The 18,968-nt window shown below is 40.4% G+C and overlaps 1 protein-coding gene across 10 annotated transcripts in view; it reads right to left on the bottom strand.

Annotated features, from left to right (window-relative positions):
* Positions 1 to 18,968, bottom strand: part of CMSS1 (cms1 ribosomal small subunit homolog) — a 414,416-nt gene that overhangs the window by 10,073 nt on the left and 385,375 nt on the right. For 5 of the 10 annotated variants that reach the window (XM_072615376.1, XM_072615379.1, XM_072615375.1 and 2 more), the window contains 5 exons: positions 14,247 to 14,318; positions 12,598 to 12,766; positions 12,053 to 12,182; positions 4,590 to 4,649; positions 3,538 to 3,640 (listed from right to left, as the gene is read on the bottom strand). In XM_072615376.1, coding sequence (XP_072471477.1) covers positions 3,538 to 3,640; positions 4,590 to 4,649; positions 12,053 to 12,182; positions 12,598 to 12,766; positions 14,247 to 14,281 — 497 coding nt within the window. In that variant the 5' untranslated portion in view covers positions 14,282 to 14,318. The remainder of the gene's footprint in view (positions 1 to 3,537; positions 3,641 to 4,589; positions 4,650 to 12,052; positions 12,183 to 12,597; positions 12,767 to 14,246; positions 14,319 to 18,968) is intronic. The other 5 variants (XM_072615384.1, XM_072615382.1, XM_072615374.1 and 2 more) reach the window with 2 other exon arrangements.

The following is an 18,968-nucleotide window of genomic DNA, read 5'->3' as shown; positions in this document are numbered from 1 at the left end:
TTAAATCACATGTCAGTAAGAGAAGAATCGAGCCCAGAACGAAGGAGTCCTGCTGTTCTGCTCTGGCTAGATCTGGAGGCAGTTTTAAGTGCCACAGTTTAAGGAGACCATGGACAAAATGTAGATTTCCCTCAGAAAGAAGCAATCAAGGTGGCAAGGAGCCTTAAGATCATGCCTCACAATATTTAGTTAAAATAACCGGGAAGTTTAACCTACAAAAAACAAGAGTGGTGGGGCTGGGAGTCCGGAGGGTGGAGAGCGGAGCCACTGTGGATGTCTCCAAGCATCTGAAGTACTAGCGTGTCTAAGGGGAGTTATTTGCTTTACTAGTCTCTAGAAGGCAGAATTAGAAGCTTCAGAGAGACATTTTGAGGAAATACTTCCTCAGGGAAATGGGTTATTAACTCAGGAGAGAATGAGCTCCCCTTTCCCAGAGATCTTCATTTGGAGGCTGGGTGGCCCTTTTTGAGAATAACGTAGAAAGCGCTTATTCCTGTGTGAGTCTGAGCTGGATCAGACTCCTGAATTTCACAAGGTCCATGTGCTTGGATAGGAAAAAAATTAATCTTTATTTTCACTGACCTCTAACTGAAATTTAGCCTTTCCTTCAGGAGTGTAGGCGACAAACCACTGTAGCAGCAGCAGTACTCAGGATTTTGTCACTAGAAAGCATGGATATTTTTATATCACAACAAGAGTTGCTGAAGGTATCTTGAAATCCCATTTACACACATGGCTACTTAGACAGTATTATAGTTATTAGGCCTGCTGCAAGATACATTTCCATGTCACAAAACTTTTTTCATTTGATAACTTTCAATATAAGTGCTTGTCTTTGTAACCCTATGCATTTTATTTTATGTGTTTCAAACCATTATTCTAAGAAGGGGCCCAGAGGTTTCAGAAGACTGTGAAAGGCATCCATGAAGTGGGGAACGGGAAGAGAACAGAACTTTATTAAGTGCCTACTATGTGCCAGGCACTGGGCTAACTGCTTTACAAATATTATCTTGCAACTCCCAAGACTCTTAGAAGATTAAGAACCCTTGCACTAGATGGCCTCTGAGGTCCCTCTACTTCTGAGGTTTTGTGATTCCTTTCACACCATCTCCTGTTGAAATTCTTTTCTTTGTTTTTAAGGACTACCTCCTCCATGAAGCCTTCCCTGATTTCCTCTGAAAAGTAATCTGTTACTATTCACATTTTCTCAGTATTTATTTGCCTGGATAGCTCTTTTGTCTTTATTATGGTCTATTTTCTATAATACCTATTCATAGAAATCATCAAAAAATATAATAATACAAATAAAAACGTAGTTATAATCCCAAGTCTCCTTCCCTGCCCCTCCCTCCATTAAACTGTAAGCTCTTTGAAGGTAAGGTCCTTTGTAGATTAACTTCTTCATACCTCCACCATATAGCAGACCCTCCTGTACATAAGAAGCAATACTATGTGCTGAATCTCTCCCTGGATTGGACCGCCCCTTCTCTTGGTATTATCTCTGCTTTTACGTAGATGTATAGATTACAGCATATTTTGGGGGTATGTTTTAGAATGCTGTGCTCTTATGGACACGCTGTCCTACAGCCTACAACAAACAGGTGGTAGTTTTGACAAGGCTAGAGGTGGCTTATCCAGAGAGCAAGATTTAAAGCTGCATAATCACCACGGTGCCTGTCCCCACCTCTGCCTATGAGCAGCTAGAGCTACCGGGCTGTGAAAGAAGCCTTTACTGAAAACTGTTCCACTTGGTAAATGGGCTTAATTTCATGTGTACACTTAATTAACTTAACCACGGTTTAGACAGCATTTATTCTGTGAAAGAATACAGCTAGGCACTAGAGATACACAAAGATACATGAGACACAGCCAGGACCTCAGAGGGCTTATAATCTAGTAGTGGGCAGAAGACAAGAACACTTCATGATACATGAATTTTGTTATTCAGCTATTTTCAGTCACGTCTGACTCTTTGTGACCCCATTTGGGGTTCTCTTGGCCAAGATACTGGAGTGGTTTGTCATTGCCTTGTCCAACTCATTTTACAGATGAGGAAACAGAGGCAAACAGGGTTAAGTGACTTGCCCAGGGCCATACAACTAATGAAGGTGATTCTTCCTGACCCCAGGCCCTCTACTCTATCCTCTATCCACCTTGTTGCTGCCTAGATGTTGCTAAGTTCATAGGGATGGTACGGACAAAGTGCTATGGGAGACCTGAGCAACGAGAGATTGCCTTTGGCTGGAGGGTTTGTGAAGGGTTTATGGAGGTATGGGAATCTGAACTGGATTGTGGAGGACCAAAGGGTTTAACAGAGAGAGGTGAAATTTAGGAGGGGTCAGTGGGTGCATTCTAGGTCTGGGGGACAGAAACTTTCCTAAGACAATCAGGGACTCCTGAATTGATTGATTGACTTATATTTATATGATATATTTATTAAGGATATCATTTTTTATCTTCAAGGCACTTTACTATGAGCTGGGATTAAAAAAGACAAAAATGGAACCGCTAGTCCTTGCCCTGAAGAAGCTTATTATTTATTGGACCACATGTCTGCTTTCCTCCAGATCTCTCTATAGCAACCGAGGGTTCAGTACACAGTGGGTACTAATGCACAGGTACTCTAATAAGGGCTAATTAGTTCCAACTTACAGACTTATTTTGAGCCTTTGAACATTTCAAAAGAAGCTCTGAGCTCCCAAGTTTGCCTTTTAATTTGAGAATATGCTGAATTACAAGTTCATTTATCTGCAAATTAATAGCAGTTTTAGCTAGTCAGAGGATATTCAGTTTATCTCAAGCCCCCTCCTTCCAATCTGTTCATTTTACTGTTCACTGGCATCTCTTCCAAAGAAAAATGGGTAGAGGATAGGAGAGAAGGTAAAATTTTAAACCTACATACTACTTAATTGTTGGCTGCTCTAATAAACAGTTCATTGGGATATCAGCCTAAGAATATTATCATTTGTAGATTTTGCTTAGTCAGTCTTGCCTAAAGCATTTGGGCTTTTGAAAAGAATACTTTCATTTTATTTTTCTCAATTACACGTAAAAACAATATTTAACATTCAGTTTTTTATAATTTTTGAGTTCTAAATTTCCTCCCTCCCTCCTCTGCCCCCTCCTTGAGAAGGCAAGCACTTTGATACAGATTATGACATATGCAGTCATGCAAAATATATTTCCTTATGAGCCATGTACTGCTAAAGGTATCTGAGAAATAACTAGATATTCTTTTCTTTCCTAATTATGCCTAAGAAGATGGGGATTTTTAGGTGGGAGTGGTAGTAGGGGAGAGGACGACATAGGGGATAAAATGTTGGGTTTGGAGTTACAAAGATCTGAGTTAAAATCCAGCTTTAGTCACTTACTATCTGTGTAACCCTGGCCAAGTCACTTGACCTGTTTTCCTCAGTTTCCTCATTTGTCAAATGGGGATAAAAATACACCTCCTTCCAGAGTTATTGTGGGAATCAAATGAGATATTAATGGTAAAGTATTTAGCACAGTGCCTGGCACAGAGAACTAACTACAAACCTAATGAGTTCCAAGGCTCGCAGTGCAGAGCTACAGATGATCAACATCACCAGTGACTTCTTCTCCTTGTGGTTCTTGCGAAGTTTGGCCCATTTGGGACAGACTGTTAAAAACACAAAGGGAGGTCATCATTTTAAAGACAGCAGACCAAGGTTACACAGGCAGTTAGGGGCTTTGACTAGAAATCTGATGCTCTATAATATAATATATAATATAATGTCACCGGGCTTCTCTTACCAAGCTTGACCCCTCCTTTTACAGATAAGAAAAAAGAAAATCCTAAAGCCCAGAGATGAAGAGATTTAGGTCATGAAGCAAATCTGTCCTATACTTTTTAATAAATTAAAAAGAGAGGCAAGCCCCTTTTCCCCCTCAATCTGTTCCCTACCATTTCATAACAAGAACCCTATAAAAAAACACAAAATAAAACTCAAATTTAGAAACTGAATAAGATCATTACTGAACTTCTACTTAAAAATAAAATCTGTTCAAGATAATTTTGTTTTTAAAATGTCATCTTTTAACTAGCAAATTCAATGAATGATTATTATTAATAAATAATCAAACTGATTAATGATCAAATGATTATTATTCAATTTAATTTAATTATTAAGTATCTGCTAAGTGTGGCGGCACTGTCTTAGGTGCTGGGGACATGAAGGCAAAAAGGAAAATCTGTCCCTGTCTTGAAGAAGCTTCCCTTCTCTAAGGGAGCAGTAACTTGTATACTAGTAAGTAAATGGAAGATAATTTGAGAAGGGAGAGAAGATAGAGAAGACAGAAGACAGATTCAAGGGAATCCAGAAGGGCTTCCTGCTGGAGTTGGCAACTGAGGCAAACATTAAGGGAAGCTGGGAACCTAACAGGGAGAACTATGGAGGGAGTGCTTTCTAGGCAAGAAGGACAAACCTTTTGCAAAGGTATGCAGGCAGGAAATAAGAATAGGAAAGAGCTTCTTGGAAATAATCGGGATGGACCTCTTAAACACAAAAGATCTCTTCAACAGAATAATGACAATTTGGTAAAGCAAAAGTATATTGGAGTTTACTTACTTTGTTTTAGATAGGAAGAAAGGCTATGAGACAGATCATTGGCTGGGAGGAAACAGGAATCTACAAACATAAAAAAAGATGTTTTTATAGAGAATTTTAACGATACCGGCTAAAATGATAATAACTAGCATATGAGCAGTAAGACGGTGGACCAGACAGATCCTCACAACCTTTTAAATCTTTCCAAAATAGAAATTATATGCCAAAGATAAAGCAACTTTAGGTGGTCTAGGATACCTAGAATTCAAAGGTAAAAAAAGAAAAAAAACAAACAATAATCCTAAACCCAGGAATTGACCCTCACTGAGGCTTGGCCTCAACAGGGGAAAACAGGTGGATTAAATGAGAAGAGGTGGTCAGGGGTGACGGGAGGAGAGCCAGCGGTAACAGGGTCATCTTAAAAAAAGAGCCAAGTAACTGATGGAACCTAACACTGTGTTAACGGAAGAAGAGGGAACCTGAAAATGAAAGCTTCTGCACAGACCGCATGAATGCATCGAGGATAGGAAGGAAAGTGGGCAAATGGGGAGAAATCTTCTTATCAATTTTCTCTGATACCTATGTGATGAATACAGAGAAGAACGCCAAGATCTACATGAACTGATGCACAGTGAAGTAAGCAGAGCCAAGAAAACGATGCACAGTGACTGCTACAATGGGAATGGAAAGGATGACCACATGACAACAAATCAAAAGTCAATACAACATTAAAGAGATCGAACAGTACTCAAGTGAAGAGACAGGAGAAGATGCTCCCAACCCAGCCCTCCAGGGATGTGGGAGCACACAGGTATTACACATGGTGCATGTTTTCAGACTTTTTAAAAGTATCAATTGTACTTCTTTTTCTCTCCCCAAAATACTATTTGTTATAAAAGATGGCTCTCTGGGAGGGGAAGAATGGATACATGGGATACGTAGGTGAAGTAAGAAAAAGGAATTATCAATAAAAATTTGTTAACATAATAATAGCTTTAAGCCTTAAAATAGTGCTTTAAGGTTTGTAAAACACTTTACAGATGTTATCTCATTTTGTTTAGAGTAACTGAGATTAAGAGGTTAACTGACTTGCTCTGGGTTACACAGCTAGGAAGTGTGTGAGGCTAGATTTGATCTCAGGTCTTCCTGACTGCCAGTCCAGGGCTCAACCCATGGTTCCACTGAGCTGCCTCTAGGCAACAAAGTGAATTTAATCCAAGGTTGGTAGGATGAGCTTGGTCAAAATGGGTAACCAGTTAACAAAATGAAAATCTGTTAGAGTGAACCACTATTCTGTACTTCAGGCGTACTAACGGCTTTTTGGATAAAAGAAAGTTATCTGAATGCCCACTCCTTTGACATCAATTATTGAAACTAGCAGAACAGAAAAGAGATAATAGTATATATCAGGCCAATGAAACTTCCATATTTCTTGAAAAGCAATACCATATTCATCCACTTTGCCCCATTTCCCAGTCTCCAATTTCTTACTATAAAACACGAGAACACTTTTCCCCTTATGTAATCTGAGTGCAATTCTCTTCCTAAGGAGGATTATAGGAAACAATAATCATAATTTACACTTATAGAATGCTTTAAGGTTTGTAAGGTGCTCTCCTCAATGATGACTCTGTGGGAACAGGTTAGTGCGTATTCTATTTCCCCATTTTATAGCTGGGAAAACTGAGGATGAAATTAAATGGGGGTAAGCACAATGTCTAAAACAGTTTCAGAAAGACAACTTCACAAGAATAAATGGTATGGTTAGATGGCAATTTATCCTAAAAAAAAAAAAAAGATGGTATTTAGTGGCCTATAAACTCAATATTGGCAGCTAGATGACACTATGATGCACAGAGCACCAGGCCTGGAGTCAGGAAGACTCATCTTCTTGGGTTCAAATCCAGCCTCAGACACCTCCTAGCTGTGTGACCCTGGGCCAGTCACTTAACCCTGTTTGCCTCAGATTCCTCATCTGTAAAATGAGCTGGAGAAGGACATGACAAACCATTCCAATATCCTTGCCAAGAAAATCCCAAATGGGGTCACGAAGAGTCAGACATGACTGAACCAACAAGTTCAGTAAGAATCAGCCAAAACAGCTAATGCGATCTTGGGCTGCAGATGAGCAGCTTCCAGGAGTAAGGAGCTGCCAACACCTCTTTTCTCTGTCCTATCTCTGTCAGACCATACCTGGAGCCCTGTGTGGAGCTCTGTGTGCCTCAGCTCAGAAAGGACATGGTTTAGTTGGAGAGCAACCAAATGATGCAGAGGCTGAGGTACTAGCACAGCCAGGTTGTAAGCACTTGTTTAGCGCCTGATGTGTTCCAGGAGCAATGTTAAGCACTGGGGATGCAAAGAAAGGCGAGAGACAGCTCCTGCCCCTGAGAAGCTCACAATCTGATGGGAGAGATGCAGGATGATATGCAAGAGATAATGCAAGAGATGCTTGATGGCAGAGATGCTACAATGGTATAAATAAGTGATTAGACATAGGGGGACAGAAGGAGAGAGGGAGAGAGAGTACAGACAGAGAGAGAGGGAGAGGTCAAAGATGGCACTATGGTTCTAAGCCTGGGCAACTGGGAGGATGGTGGTACCCTTGACAGTAAAAAAGGGAGAGGAGTTTGGGGGAAACAGGAGTTCAGTTTTGGACATGGTGAGCTTAAGATGTCTATAGGACATCCAACTCTAGATGTCTAATAGGGAGATGGAGATGTGATTGGAGGTTAGGAAAAGGTTAAGGGTAGACGAGTAGATGTGAGAGTCTCTACCTAGAGATGAAACGGTTGGTTAACTAGTTCCTTTTGTTCATCAGAGGACAAAACCAGGAGCAGTCACTAAAATTGTAAAGAGGTCAAGGTAAGCTTGATGTCAGGTTAACCTAGTGCTATTTGTAAAGGGACTTCTTTAGGAGGCAATGGTTTCTCCCTAACTGGTGGTTTTACAGTGGAGGCCAGACAACTCACTCTTGGGTGTGTTATAGTGTGGATGCTTTTTCAGGTATGGGCTGGACTAAACGGTCCCTTCCAACTTCAAATCTCTGGGATGGTGTTACTGAACTTAACCAAAAAAATTGGGGATACAGCTCAAAAGAGGGCAAGAACCTTAAAATGACTCTATAATGAGTTTACTGTATATAAGAGAATAAAGGCTCATGGTCTTTCCTAGGGTCACACAGTACCAGCAATTGTCTTGTTACCTCATAAATTCTCCCTAGGAAGAACGTATGTCCACAGGAAGAGATAAAGGGGAAAAAATCCACTAAGTAGCAACAGACAAAACCAAGCTTCATTGGAAGTTTGTGCACAAAATGTCTAACATTTGACTGATAAGATGAAACCACACAGACAGGACTGCTTTTCCCTGGCCTCATCGGCTGCCTGGAATGATTTCTGACAGCTGCTGGAGCATTTGGGGCTTGGCAAGTCTCAGACATCAGATACTGTTCACATGGAAATAGGTTGCTTCATCAGCCTAAAAGGTTTTCTTGCTGGAATGGAACCAGACGGGGGAAATTGTTTCTCCAAACCTAATGTGTGTTTATAAAAAGCATGTCACAAAGGAATCATAAAAAATCAGAGACCAGACTCTTTTTCTGTTTTTCCAGTCTTCAAGAAAAAATAGCCTTCTTATGGGAAGAGGAAATCAAATTAACCTTGATAAAGAAAAAGGTAGTACATGAAGAGATGCCCCTATGTCAACACTAAAAAGCAATCTACACAGAACAGCTTTGTGGTGGGACTGATTGTGGGCTGCTACCCCCTGCCTTCATTCAAAGACATCTATTTATGACCCAGTTCTGATCTGAGTTAGTCAACCTTCAGCCCGTAAACATTAATTGTCTACTATATGTCAAGTTCTGTGCTAAGTGCTAGGGATACAAAAAAAGGCAGAAGATAGTCTTTGCTATCAAGGAATTCAGTCTAATGGGAAAGATGATAAGCAAATAATTATGCATAATCAAGTTATATACACGACAAACTGGAAATTCTCAACAGAGGGAAGGCACTAGAATGAAGAATGAAGAAAGGTTTTCTGCAGAAGGTGGGATTCAGCATGGCAGGCATGAGGAGCCGCCTGAGAAAACCTCTGGGATCGAGAGACAGAGCGTTCAAACTTCTTGACATTTTTGGGGACAAATGGAGACATTCTAGGAAGCCAAGGCATCGTGAAGCTTCTGACTTGGAAACTTCTGACTTAAAAAGATAAATTTAAACAAATTTTGACGTATATATCTGAGTATCTGACCGGCTAACGTCCAAGAGTGAAGGGCAAATCAGTCCATGACGGTTGCATGGATGCAACCTTCTCAATATCATTATTGCTTTCAAAATGGTGTGATGGCAATGAGAGCTAAAGATCTTCCCCACTCATGGATGGGCCTGTCTGCTAAGGGAAGCTTGAGGAGGGAGGCCCACACCTTTTCTTCATTTCTGATGAGGCACTGGTTCTTAAAAATGCAGCTTGACAAATGGCTTTGACTTCCAAAAAACAAAAGAGTGAAAGAAACCAAATCATAATTTCTCACCTTATTAGTCTCAATAGATTCCATTTAAGGAATTAGTAAAGCCTAATAAGGAAAGATGCCAGCAATTAAAAAAAAAATCATTACAGGGAGAATGTGTGTCAACATATATATGTGCATGTATAAAAAATTATAATACTCCATATAATAAATAAATAATGTAATTCATTAACCTGGCATGTGTGGATGAGAAGCAGTGCATGAACAGTGAAGAGCGGGCCCTGGAGGAAGACTTCAACTCTGTAAGGATCTATTAAGCACCTACTACATGCCAGGCATAAATGTAGGTGATGAGGGTACAAAGGCAAAAGCAGAATAGATCCCATTCTCAAGAAGCTGACGTGGCATGGGAGTGGATGGGTGAAGAGGATATGCTCAAGAAAACAGTTAATATAGAGTACACATGAATACAAAGCAACTGGGTGGGAAGCATATGGAAATCAGACCTGTAGTAGGAGGCAGGACTGGAGCTCAACCTCAAAAAGAAAAGGGGATTCCAAGAAATGGAGGTGAGAAAGGAGGGCCTCTCAGGCATGGGAGACACCAGCCTGTGCAAAGGTGTGAGCGGGAAGCATTGTACGTAGGCAATGGCAAGTATGCCAGTGTGGCTGGAAAAGAGAGAGAGAGAGAGAGAGAGAGAGAGAGAGAGAGAGAGAGAGAGAGAGAGAGAGAGAGAGAGAGAGTGTGTGTGTGTGTGTGTGTGTGTGCAGGAGGGACTAAGGTCTAATCAGTCTGTCAGTCAATAAGCATTTATTAAGCTCCTACTATGTGCCAAAGAAAGAAAGGCTGGAGTCAGGGTGTGAGGAACATCAAATGCCTAGCTGAACATGGCAGCAGTAAAAAACTGAAAACCAACCGGTGGGCCACTGGAATGCTTCCCAAAAAATGATTGTGTATGAACAGAACAGAATATAACTGTGCAATAATAAATGACAAACACGAGGAATTCAGAGAAACATGGGAAGATTTCTATGAATTGATAGCAAAATAAGGAAAACCAAGAGAACAATACGCAAGAGGACGACAACAATGTAAGTCAGCCCGTTTTTGTGAAAAGTCGCTATGGGTAAGTTATACTTGGAGTAAGTGAAAAACCAGTGAATGTCCTGGGAAACGTAATGAAGTGTGCCTTCCCTTGTCACAACAGAGAGGTGGAAGTGACTGTACGGGCAGAACAGAGAGTTCTATACGCTGTCAGATGCAGTTTTTCTGTGTCACAGAGGGATAAATCTGGGAGATGGATGGGGACTGAAATGACTGTGATAAAAAAGGCAAAAGGCCTAAGTAAATGTCAAAGGCTGGAAGGTGGCACAATGGGTAGAGTGCTAGACCTGGAGTGAGGAAGACCTGACTTCAAATCCAACTTCGGCTCCTGCCTGCTATTAATCCTTTGCAAGTCTTGGCATCTTCATCTGCCTTAGTTTCTTTATCAGGAAAATGGTGGGGGGACAATAGGACCCACCCCGGATTGTTGTGAGGTTCAAATCAGATAATATTTGTAAAGCAGTTTTCAAACCTTCAATCAACAAACATTTATTAAGGACCTACTGTGTGCCAGGTCCCAGGCTAAGCTCTGATCTGGGAGAGTTTACAGCTGAATGGGAGAGACATGTGAACAAATACATACAAAGCAAGTTACATACGGGATAAACAGGAGATAATGAACAAAGAGAAGACACTAGGACTAAGGGAGGCTGGGGAAGGCTTCCTGCAGTTGGGGGAGGGCAGTCGTTGGGGTAGGAGGGAGGGCATTCCAGGCACAAGGGCGGCTGTTCTCAGCCATGGCTGACTCTTCATGACCCCATTTGGGATTCGGGGGCAGAGATACTGCTAGGCAAGGGTGACAGCCAAAGAAAATGTTTAAGTAAATGTTAATGGTAACTACCACCAGAAAGTGATTCCCATTACTATTTTATATAAGCCATTAGATGATTTTTATGAATGTATTCTCAGCCCATAAGCAATAGTTTATGACTCTTCTTGTCACTTCTGCTAAAAAAAAACCCCATCCTATATTCAGTTCATTCCAACCCAACAAGAATTAGTGAAGTACCTACTATGTGCAAGGCACCATGTAAAGCTATTAGGTTGTAAACTTCTGAGGGCAGAGTCTGTCTCTTGGCCCTTTCTGTATCCCTAGCAATCAGCACAGTGCCCAGCACATAGTAGGTCCTTAGTAAACGTTTATTGCTTCACTGAGAGACACACAGCACAAAAGGAAATGAGTTCCAGGGCCATTGCGTAAGAGCTGAATGGAACCTTCAAGGCTACTTAGTCCAACTGCTCAGGATGCGCTTTTAAGGAGCTCACAACAGCAATCAAATAAGCTAATGTGAAGAGGGAGAAGAGAGCACAGACAAGGAGGGGAATTAGGAAGGCCATTACAGGCCTGCAGAGAATTGTCTAGACCAGAGGTGTGGGCCATGTGGGAACTGGACAAAGATGTAACTGGGAAATATTGAACCAAGTAAATAAAAATACAACAGAATATAGATAATGCTGACCACTGGTTACCACTCTGCCTGTAATGTCGGCCAGATCCCAATTAGTTTGAATAATCATTCCTACGAAGTGGTCATGAACATTTCAATTCACCCTACTAGAAGTTATAATTATGCAGAACATGGCACCTGTCTCCAACCCAATGGAAATATGCAAATTTGAATAATGTAACCACTTCATGAACTTAGTCATCTGTATTAATTAGGACCGAGCAGTACGATGAAACTCGATAAATAAGGTAAAAATTAAACTATCTCTGGAGGAATAAGGACAAATTACAATTTAGTTTTCAGACAAAGTGTTTCTCCTGTGTGCATAAAACAAAAATCTAGGAAATGATGAACTTCACCTGTTCCTAAAGGGAACACTGCAAAATAAACAGGTACACGAGAACAGAAAAATTGTGTTCCTAAAATTCCAGGTCAAATATTCCTTCAACGATGCTTAGCTCTACCTGGCAGTTTCAATTCTTCTAATTCAATCACTGAGCGCTTGATGCTCAACTGATCCATCACCAGCTTCTGTAAGTCCTCAGGGACTCCAGGCTTCGGTTCTGATTTTGCAAGAAGGTCAGAAATTTTCTTCTAAGGTTTGGAAAGAAAGAAGAGGAGCAAGGCAAAGGTTAAGAATGTATTTGACCTCTGATGGGTTGGTTTTTAATAGCATTTTAACTGTTCTGTGAGAGGAATGAATGTCCCCAGTGAGAACTCAAATTTGAATGGGAACCCAAATAAACAATTTGAGAAAAATAACTTAAATATTTCCTGGTACAACTAAGTACTTCAAAGAACAAAGGGCTGATCCCTAAGGCCCTGTTTGGCTCTGGGTTCTATGTCTCCTATGAGAACCTGGGTTCTTGGGACTTAACATGACACTATATTCATTTAGATAAAGATGGATAATGCTGCTCGGCAACATGGGAAGCTATCATAAAGTGGTCAGGCCCTCGTTTCTCTTGGTTCTATTTTTTTATACTTCTACGGTTGTGCAATGACTTACTGGAAGCGCTGCTCTGAAAGAATTATTGTGCAGACTTGGGAAGTCCCGTGTCCCCAGCTGTTTTTTCTGGGAGCAGGGTAAAAGTTGCGAGAAGTGGTAACGTACTTCACCAAAATCTGGGGAGACAGCACTCCGGCTGTTCAATGGAATGAAAGGTAGTACAGGAGACCTGCAAGGAACAGCAAGGATACAGAGCCTATCCTTTGGAATCTGTTCAGACGTACAAGGCTCCCTTTTCTCATTCCTTTTTAATTATTTTACCAAGCACTAATCAGATGGGGCCATCTTGGGCTCTTTCCTACTCTTCCTTTCTGTCCCATATTATTCTCATTTCCTTGTTCCAGCCCCAAATGGTCAAGATCTGTGCCAAAAGTATCAAATGTTACAAAACTGTGTCATCCGTGGGCACATTCTGAGTTGACCTCAACCAGAATTATTTAATGACAGCCCGATCTTGAACACTCAAAGGTTTGCCATTTCAGAAGGCTATGAACTACTAGAAAAAGAGCAGAACTCATTTCTTTCTAGGATGTGCCAAGTCTCAATTAGCCTGGCATATCATCCCATCTTCCCATCTGGGCCCCTTGTGAGGAAAGAAGACATATACACACAGACACAGACTTTTCCAAAAGCCCATTGTTAAGTAATTGGTTTGGATCCATCTTCTTTCCTTTAGACCCAAATCCTTTTCTCTCTGCTTGACTTCAGTAAGGAATCCTTTGATTTTGTTATTTTTTGGCAGGCTTGGAAAACTCTGCTGCTGTTATCTTCGGAATGGCAAGGTCCATATTTACCATTATATTTCCAAAGCTGAACTACATAGAGGAATTTATAGTGGCATCAGTCTTCCAAATACAAATCCTCTATTTGGCATTTAAAGGTCTTCATAACCTGGCCCACTCCTGCCTCATCAGCTTTCTTACATCTTATTCAGTGAACCAGGGACACTGGCCTCCTTGCTGTCCCTCACATGAGACACCTGGTCTACCAACTCTGTCCCTTTTCACGGGCTCTCTTTCCTTACTTCGCCTCCTGATATCCCTGATTTCCTTTAAGTCCCAGCTAAAATCCCACCTTCTCAAAGAAATCTTTCCTGATCTCCCTTGATACTAGAGCCTTCCCTCTGTTGATTATTTTCATTTATTGTGTATACTGAGGGCAAAGACTGTCTTTTGCCTTGTTTTTGCCCAGTGCGTGGTAAACAGTAGGCACTGAATAAGTACTTGTTGACTTGACTTTGCCTTTTAATATTCAGACTGACAAGTATTAATCTGGTTTTCAGCTGTGTTAAGAGGGAGACTGAGAGACTCCCTACACAGATACCTTGGCCAAAGTGAATCAAGGTTATTTTTAGTTACCATAGGCAGGTTCAGAGGGAACTGTTTTGAGGTATACTACACTAAGTATTGGGCAGGGTCATCAAGGGAAGATGGATCTTATTCTTTGGAAACTGGGGAACTTTGGAAAATTACTGAGTTTCATACCTGGGAGGGTTTAGCTTCATTCTCTCCATAGTGGAAGGAGGGGCACTAGATGACCTCTGGGGGTCACTTCCAATACAAGGACTCTATGACTAGCTCTTCAGTAGAAAGGCAGTATTAGGTGGTGAGAGAACTCCCAGCTGGTGGTTAGTTAAATGTAAGTAGTACCTTTCGTCTCTTCTTGGTCTTGGGGGCCCCTTCATCCTTCTCTTTTGCCGGCAACAGGAAACATTCCTTGGGCTGTAAAGCAAACCGGGTAAAAGAGTCTCAGTTTTGAGTGAAGGCCGGGAAAATGACAGTGCTCTTACAGTATCTTTTATTATGCATTCTTGAAAGTGTCATGGTAGAACTCCAAGAATAGGGAAGGTATTTATAAAGCAATAATATACTATTATGCAGAAGTTAGGTAGAAGGAACATACAAGTAATTTATAGCTTAGAATGGAATGGGATGAATTTACTCATAAAATGGAAACCACAGCAGATTAAAAATTTGAATGCAACAATATATTGCTTTCAGGAAATGCTATAAAAATGAGAGATACACATAAGATAAAATAGAGGTCAGGAGTACAATTTATTATGTAAAAAAAGTCAGGGTAGTAATCATGATCTCAGACAAAGTTAAAGCTAAAATAGGATTTAATCAAAAGAGAAAAACAGGAAAACTATACTTTGTGTCAACAATATTATCCAATATTGTTTTAGATCATTTAAAATAACAAGACAGTATAAAATACCTAGGAGTATACCTGCCAAAACAGACACAGAAACTATATGAACATAAACATAAAACACTTTTTATACAAATAAAATCAGATCTTAATAACTGAAGTAATACTTGTTGTTTATGGGTAGGTAAAGCCAAAATAACTTAAAAAATGACAATTTTACCTAACTAATCTATTTATGTAATGCCATTCCAATTAAATGACTAAAAAATTTTCTTACTCAGTTAGAAAAAAATAATAAAATTCATTTGGAAGAAAAAAGGTCAGGAACTTCAAAGAAACTAGGGGAAAAAGATATAAAGGAAACGGATTCTGTAGTATCAGAACTTTAGGAGTATTGTTGAAATGTGAAATAGATAATTTTGATTATTTTCAATTAAAATTTCTTGTATAAATAAAACCTATGGAGTCAAGAAGAGAAGGAATGCAGAAAACTGGGGGGAAAAACTTCCGTAGATAGTCTCTCAGATAAGATGTGATTGGGCTGCAATATTGCCATGGTGGAGGAAAGGATGAGCTGATTTAGAAAAACATGGAAAGACTTGGACTCATGAAGGAAGAGGTTATCTGCCTTCAGAGAGACACATGACAAGCAGAAATAAGCACAGTGTATATACGTGCATGTTTATCTATCTGTCTATCTACTCGTCCGTCTGTCGGCCCGTCCGTCCATCCATCTATCTATCGATCAGCTTAATTGTAGTCTTCTTTAGGGTGAGGGGAGGAGAAAGGGGAAAAAAATACAGTAAAAAGTGCACAGCGAGAAAAAAACCTCTACAAGAGAGCAAAGAAAAGCTGGGCAGCTTTGGAAAGACTGTGTAGTAGTTATTACGTAGGTTTTCTTGAAATGGAAATTTATTGTTTTACATTCAATCCTTTCTTCTGTTCTGCCGTGTACATGGCAATTTTTTTCCTTTTCTCATTTTGTATTTAACTGCAAAATAAAAAAGGAAAAAAGAAAAAAGAAAAAGGAAAAAGGAAGAAATAAAATGAGGTTTAGGAAAAGAAGAAGTTAGGCAAAAGGAACTTGGAAAAAAAAATCAGAAAATGTTTCAAGGCTTGAACACTGATCGCATTTATTAAAACATTGGAAGTCTACAAGGGGGCATTTAGGTGGCGCAGTGTGCAGAACACAGGACCTGGAGTCAGGGAGATTCATCTTGAGTACAAATCTGGCCTCAAACTATTGCTAGCTGGCTGACCCCGGGCAAGTCACTTAACCCTGTTTGCCTCAGTTTCCTGATCTGTAAAATGAGCTGGAGAAGGAAATGGCAAACCACTCCATTATCTTTGCCAAGAAAACCTCAGATGGAGTCATGAAAAGTCAGACACAACTGAACAATAAAAGTCTGCAAAAACGCCTTATATAAATGCCTGAAGAGCCCTGGGAAGTACTTCGTACAAAATGGTGATTGATAGGCTCGCCTATGACCAATAACTCATAAATGTCTGAAGGAGGATTTGAGCCCATACCTTCCCCAATCCAAGTCACTAGTCCATCCATTACACCACGAAGCCCTCCTTCTTCACTCTTTTGACTACAAAGCCAGAGAAACTGAAAACTGACATTCCTAAAGCAGAGGTCTGAACATGTTACACACCAACTCCAGAAGTTCTAATACTTCCTTGTTGCCTCTAGAATAAAACCCAAACACCTCTGGCTCCATGAATCGGTTCTAGCCAATTTTGGTTTTCTGCTCACATCACCCTTCTTCTCACTCTGTTCCAGCCAGAGGGATCTGCTTGGATTTTCCTTCAAATGACCCCTCCTATCTCTGTGCTTTTGTATATGTGAACCCTGCTTACCTCCACCTCTTACAAGTCCTAACCTCCTTCAACGCTTACCTTCAGCTGTCCCCTCCTGCAAAAGGTCTCTCTTAATCTGCCAGTTGTTGGATTCCTTTTGTATGACATCACCCAACCCAGTGCCTGGCACTTAGTGTCCTTCAAAATGCTCTTGGAAGAATCAATGAATGAATGCGTGCCTATCTTCAGAATCCAATGGAAAGATGAAAGGATCATAGATTTAGAATTGTAAGGAATAACATGACGATAGTGAAAAACACAGCTGACGTTAACACAGCACTGGAAGCTTCTGAACTGTGGTTTTCATCGGTGCTTTTTCATTTGATCCTCACAACAACCCTGCAAGGTTAATGTTATGATTATGTTTATTATACAGAAAAGAAAACTGAGGCTGAAAAGTGAAATGACTTGCCCACAGGCACACAGCTAATAAGGATTCAAACTCAAGTCTTCTGGAATCCAGGTTCAACTCTCTATCCACTGTGTGATGTAACTCATCAAGGGCAACCTCAAAATGTAAAGATAAGGAAACTGAGGCCAAGAGCAGTGAATGATTTGCCCAAGGATGCATGAAGAGTAAGGAACAAGGAGCCGGGGTTTGAACCCAGGGTTTTAGACTTAAAATCCAAGGCTGGAAAGAGATCAATCAATCAAATGTTAATTAAGCACCTACTGGATAATTAAGAAACAGAAAAGAGTCGCTTAGGACTAATAAATCCAAGAATATTGAATGGATTACTCCCTTTTTGACAAAGAACTGCTAGGAAAACTGGGAAGAAATTTGGCAGAAATTGGAATCTGACCACATTTTTTGTTGTTTAGTCACTTCAGTCATGCCTGACTTTTTGTGACCTCATTTGCGGTTTTCTTGGCAAAGATACTGGAGTGGTTGCCATTTCCTTCCCCAGTATATTTTACAGATGAGGAGACTGAGGCAAACAGGGTCAAGTGATTTGCACAGGGTCACACTAAGGGTCTAAGGTTAGATTTGAACCCAGGAAGTTGAGCCTTCATGATCCCAGGTCCAGCAATCTACCCACTGTGCCACCTACCTACTTATCAGGTCACACAGCACAGCACATAAAATCATACTATAAAAAAGTTAGAAGACAATAAAATCCAGAACCTTTAATGCCTACAGCTAAGAGGAGAATTCCACACTAAATAAGAAGGTAGTGTGCGTGTTCGTCCTTCATTGCTGAAGAAGATCATGCCATCAGAGAAATGATGACATGACTTGCACTTGACTTTGTTTTGAGTGAGGGAGGGCTGTGCAGGTCACCAGCCTCACTTCTCCTCCAGAGCCATCTGAATCCAGTGACCAGATATTCATCAGGATGACTGGAGATGACCCACGATGAGGCAATTGGGTTAAGTGACTTGCCCAAGGTCACAGCTAGTGAGTGTCAAGTGTCTGAGCTGAGATTTGAACTCAGGTCCTCCTGACTCCTGCACTGGTGCTCTACCCACTGCACCATCCAGCTGCCCCAAACAAGAAGAGGAGATTATGAAAGATAAAACAGTTTTCATTAAATAAAATTAAAATGCTTTGCATGAATGAAATCAGTGAGGTCTGAATTAGATGAAAATTCAAAGAGTGGGTGGGAAAAACATCTTTAAAACCAGTGATAAAAGATTAAGATGAAAAACAAACAGAATTGACAAAAATACATAATACCAAAAGCCATTTTGAAATAGATAAGTGGTCAAAGGCTTGAGAAGAGTTTTGGGGGAAAAAAGACTTGCAAACTATTAAAACTTTCATTATTTTTATTATTTACTTATATCATTTTATTAACCACTAAGACCACGTTTCAAATCACTTATACTTGTCAAAGGAATCACTCACAAGACAATATAATAACACTAATACTAATCAGATAAATTAAAACAACCTCGAAGACTTCCCCTTACTCTACATCAGTTGACAAAGATGGACACTACTGTCTGACTGGTATTGACGTGAAGTGGTATAGCCATTCTAGATTTCAATTTGGAATTATGCAAAAAAGCTGGCTAAATTTCAAATAGATACACAGTACAAGGAAGTCCAAGGGAGGCACAAAGCTCTGATAAATAGCAGATTACTACTGCAGACAGTGCAACAATGCCAAATGTATGTTTGCCTAAAAGACCTTGATGGAGAACTCATACGAGGCAAGGGATCACACAGAGGTCAGAAGAAGCATTACAAAGACACTCTCAAGGTCTCTCTGAAAAACTCTGGGATCACTTGTGAGACATGGGAGCTCCTGGCATAGGATTGTCCAACATGGTGTGTCTGCATCAAAGAAAACACCGTGCTCTATGAGCAAAACAGAACTGCAGTAGCTCCAAAGAAACATTAGATAGCA

The sequence above is a fragment of the Notamacropus eugenii genome, chromosome 5 (genome assembly GCF_028372415.1).
Source record: "Notamacropus eugenii isolate mMacEug1 chromosome 5, mMacEug1.pri_v2, whole genome shotgun sequence".
In the NCBI taxonomy this organism is placed as follows: domain Eukaryota; kingdom Metazoa; phylum Chordata; class Mammalia; order Diprotodontia; family Macropodidae; genus Notamacropus; species Notamacropus eugenii.
Note: the sequence above shows the minus strand (reverse complement) of the source record. Positions and strands in the feature narration are given on the sequence as shown.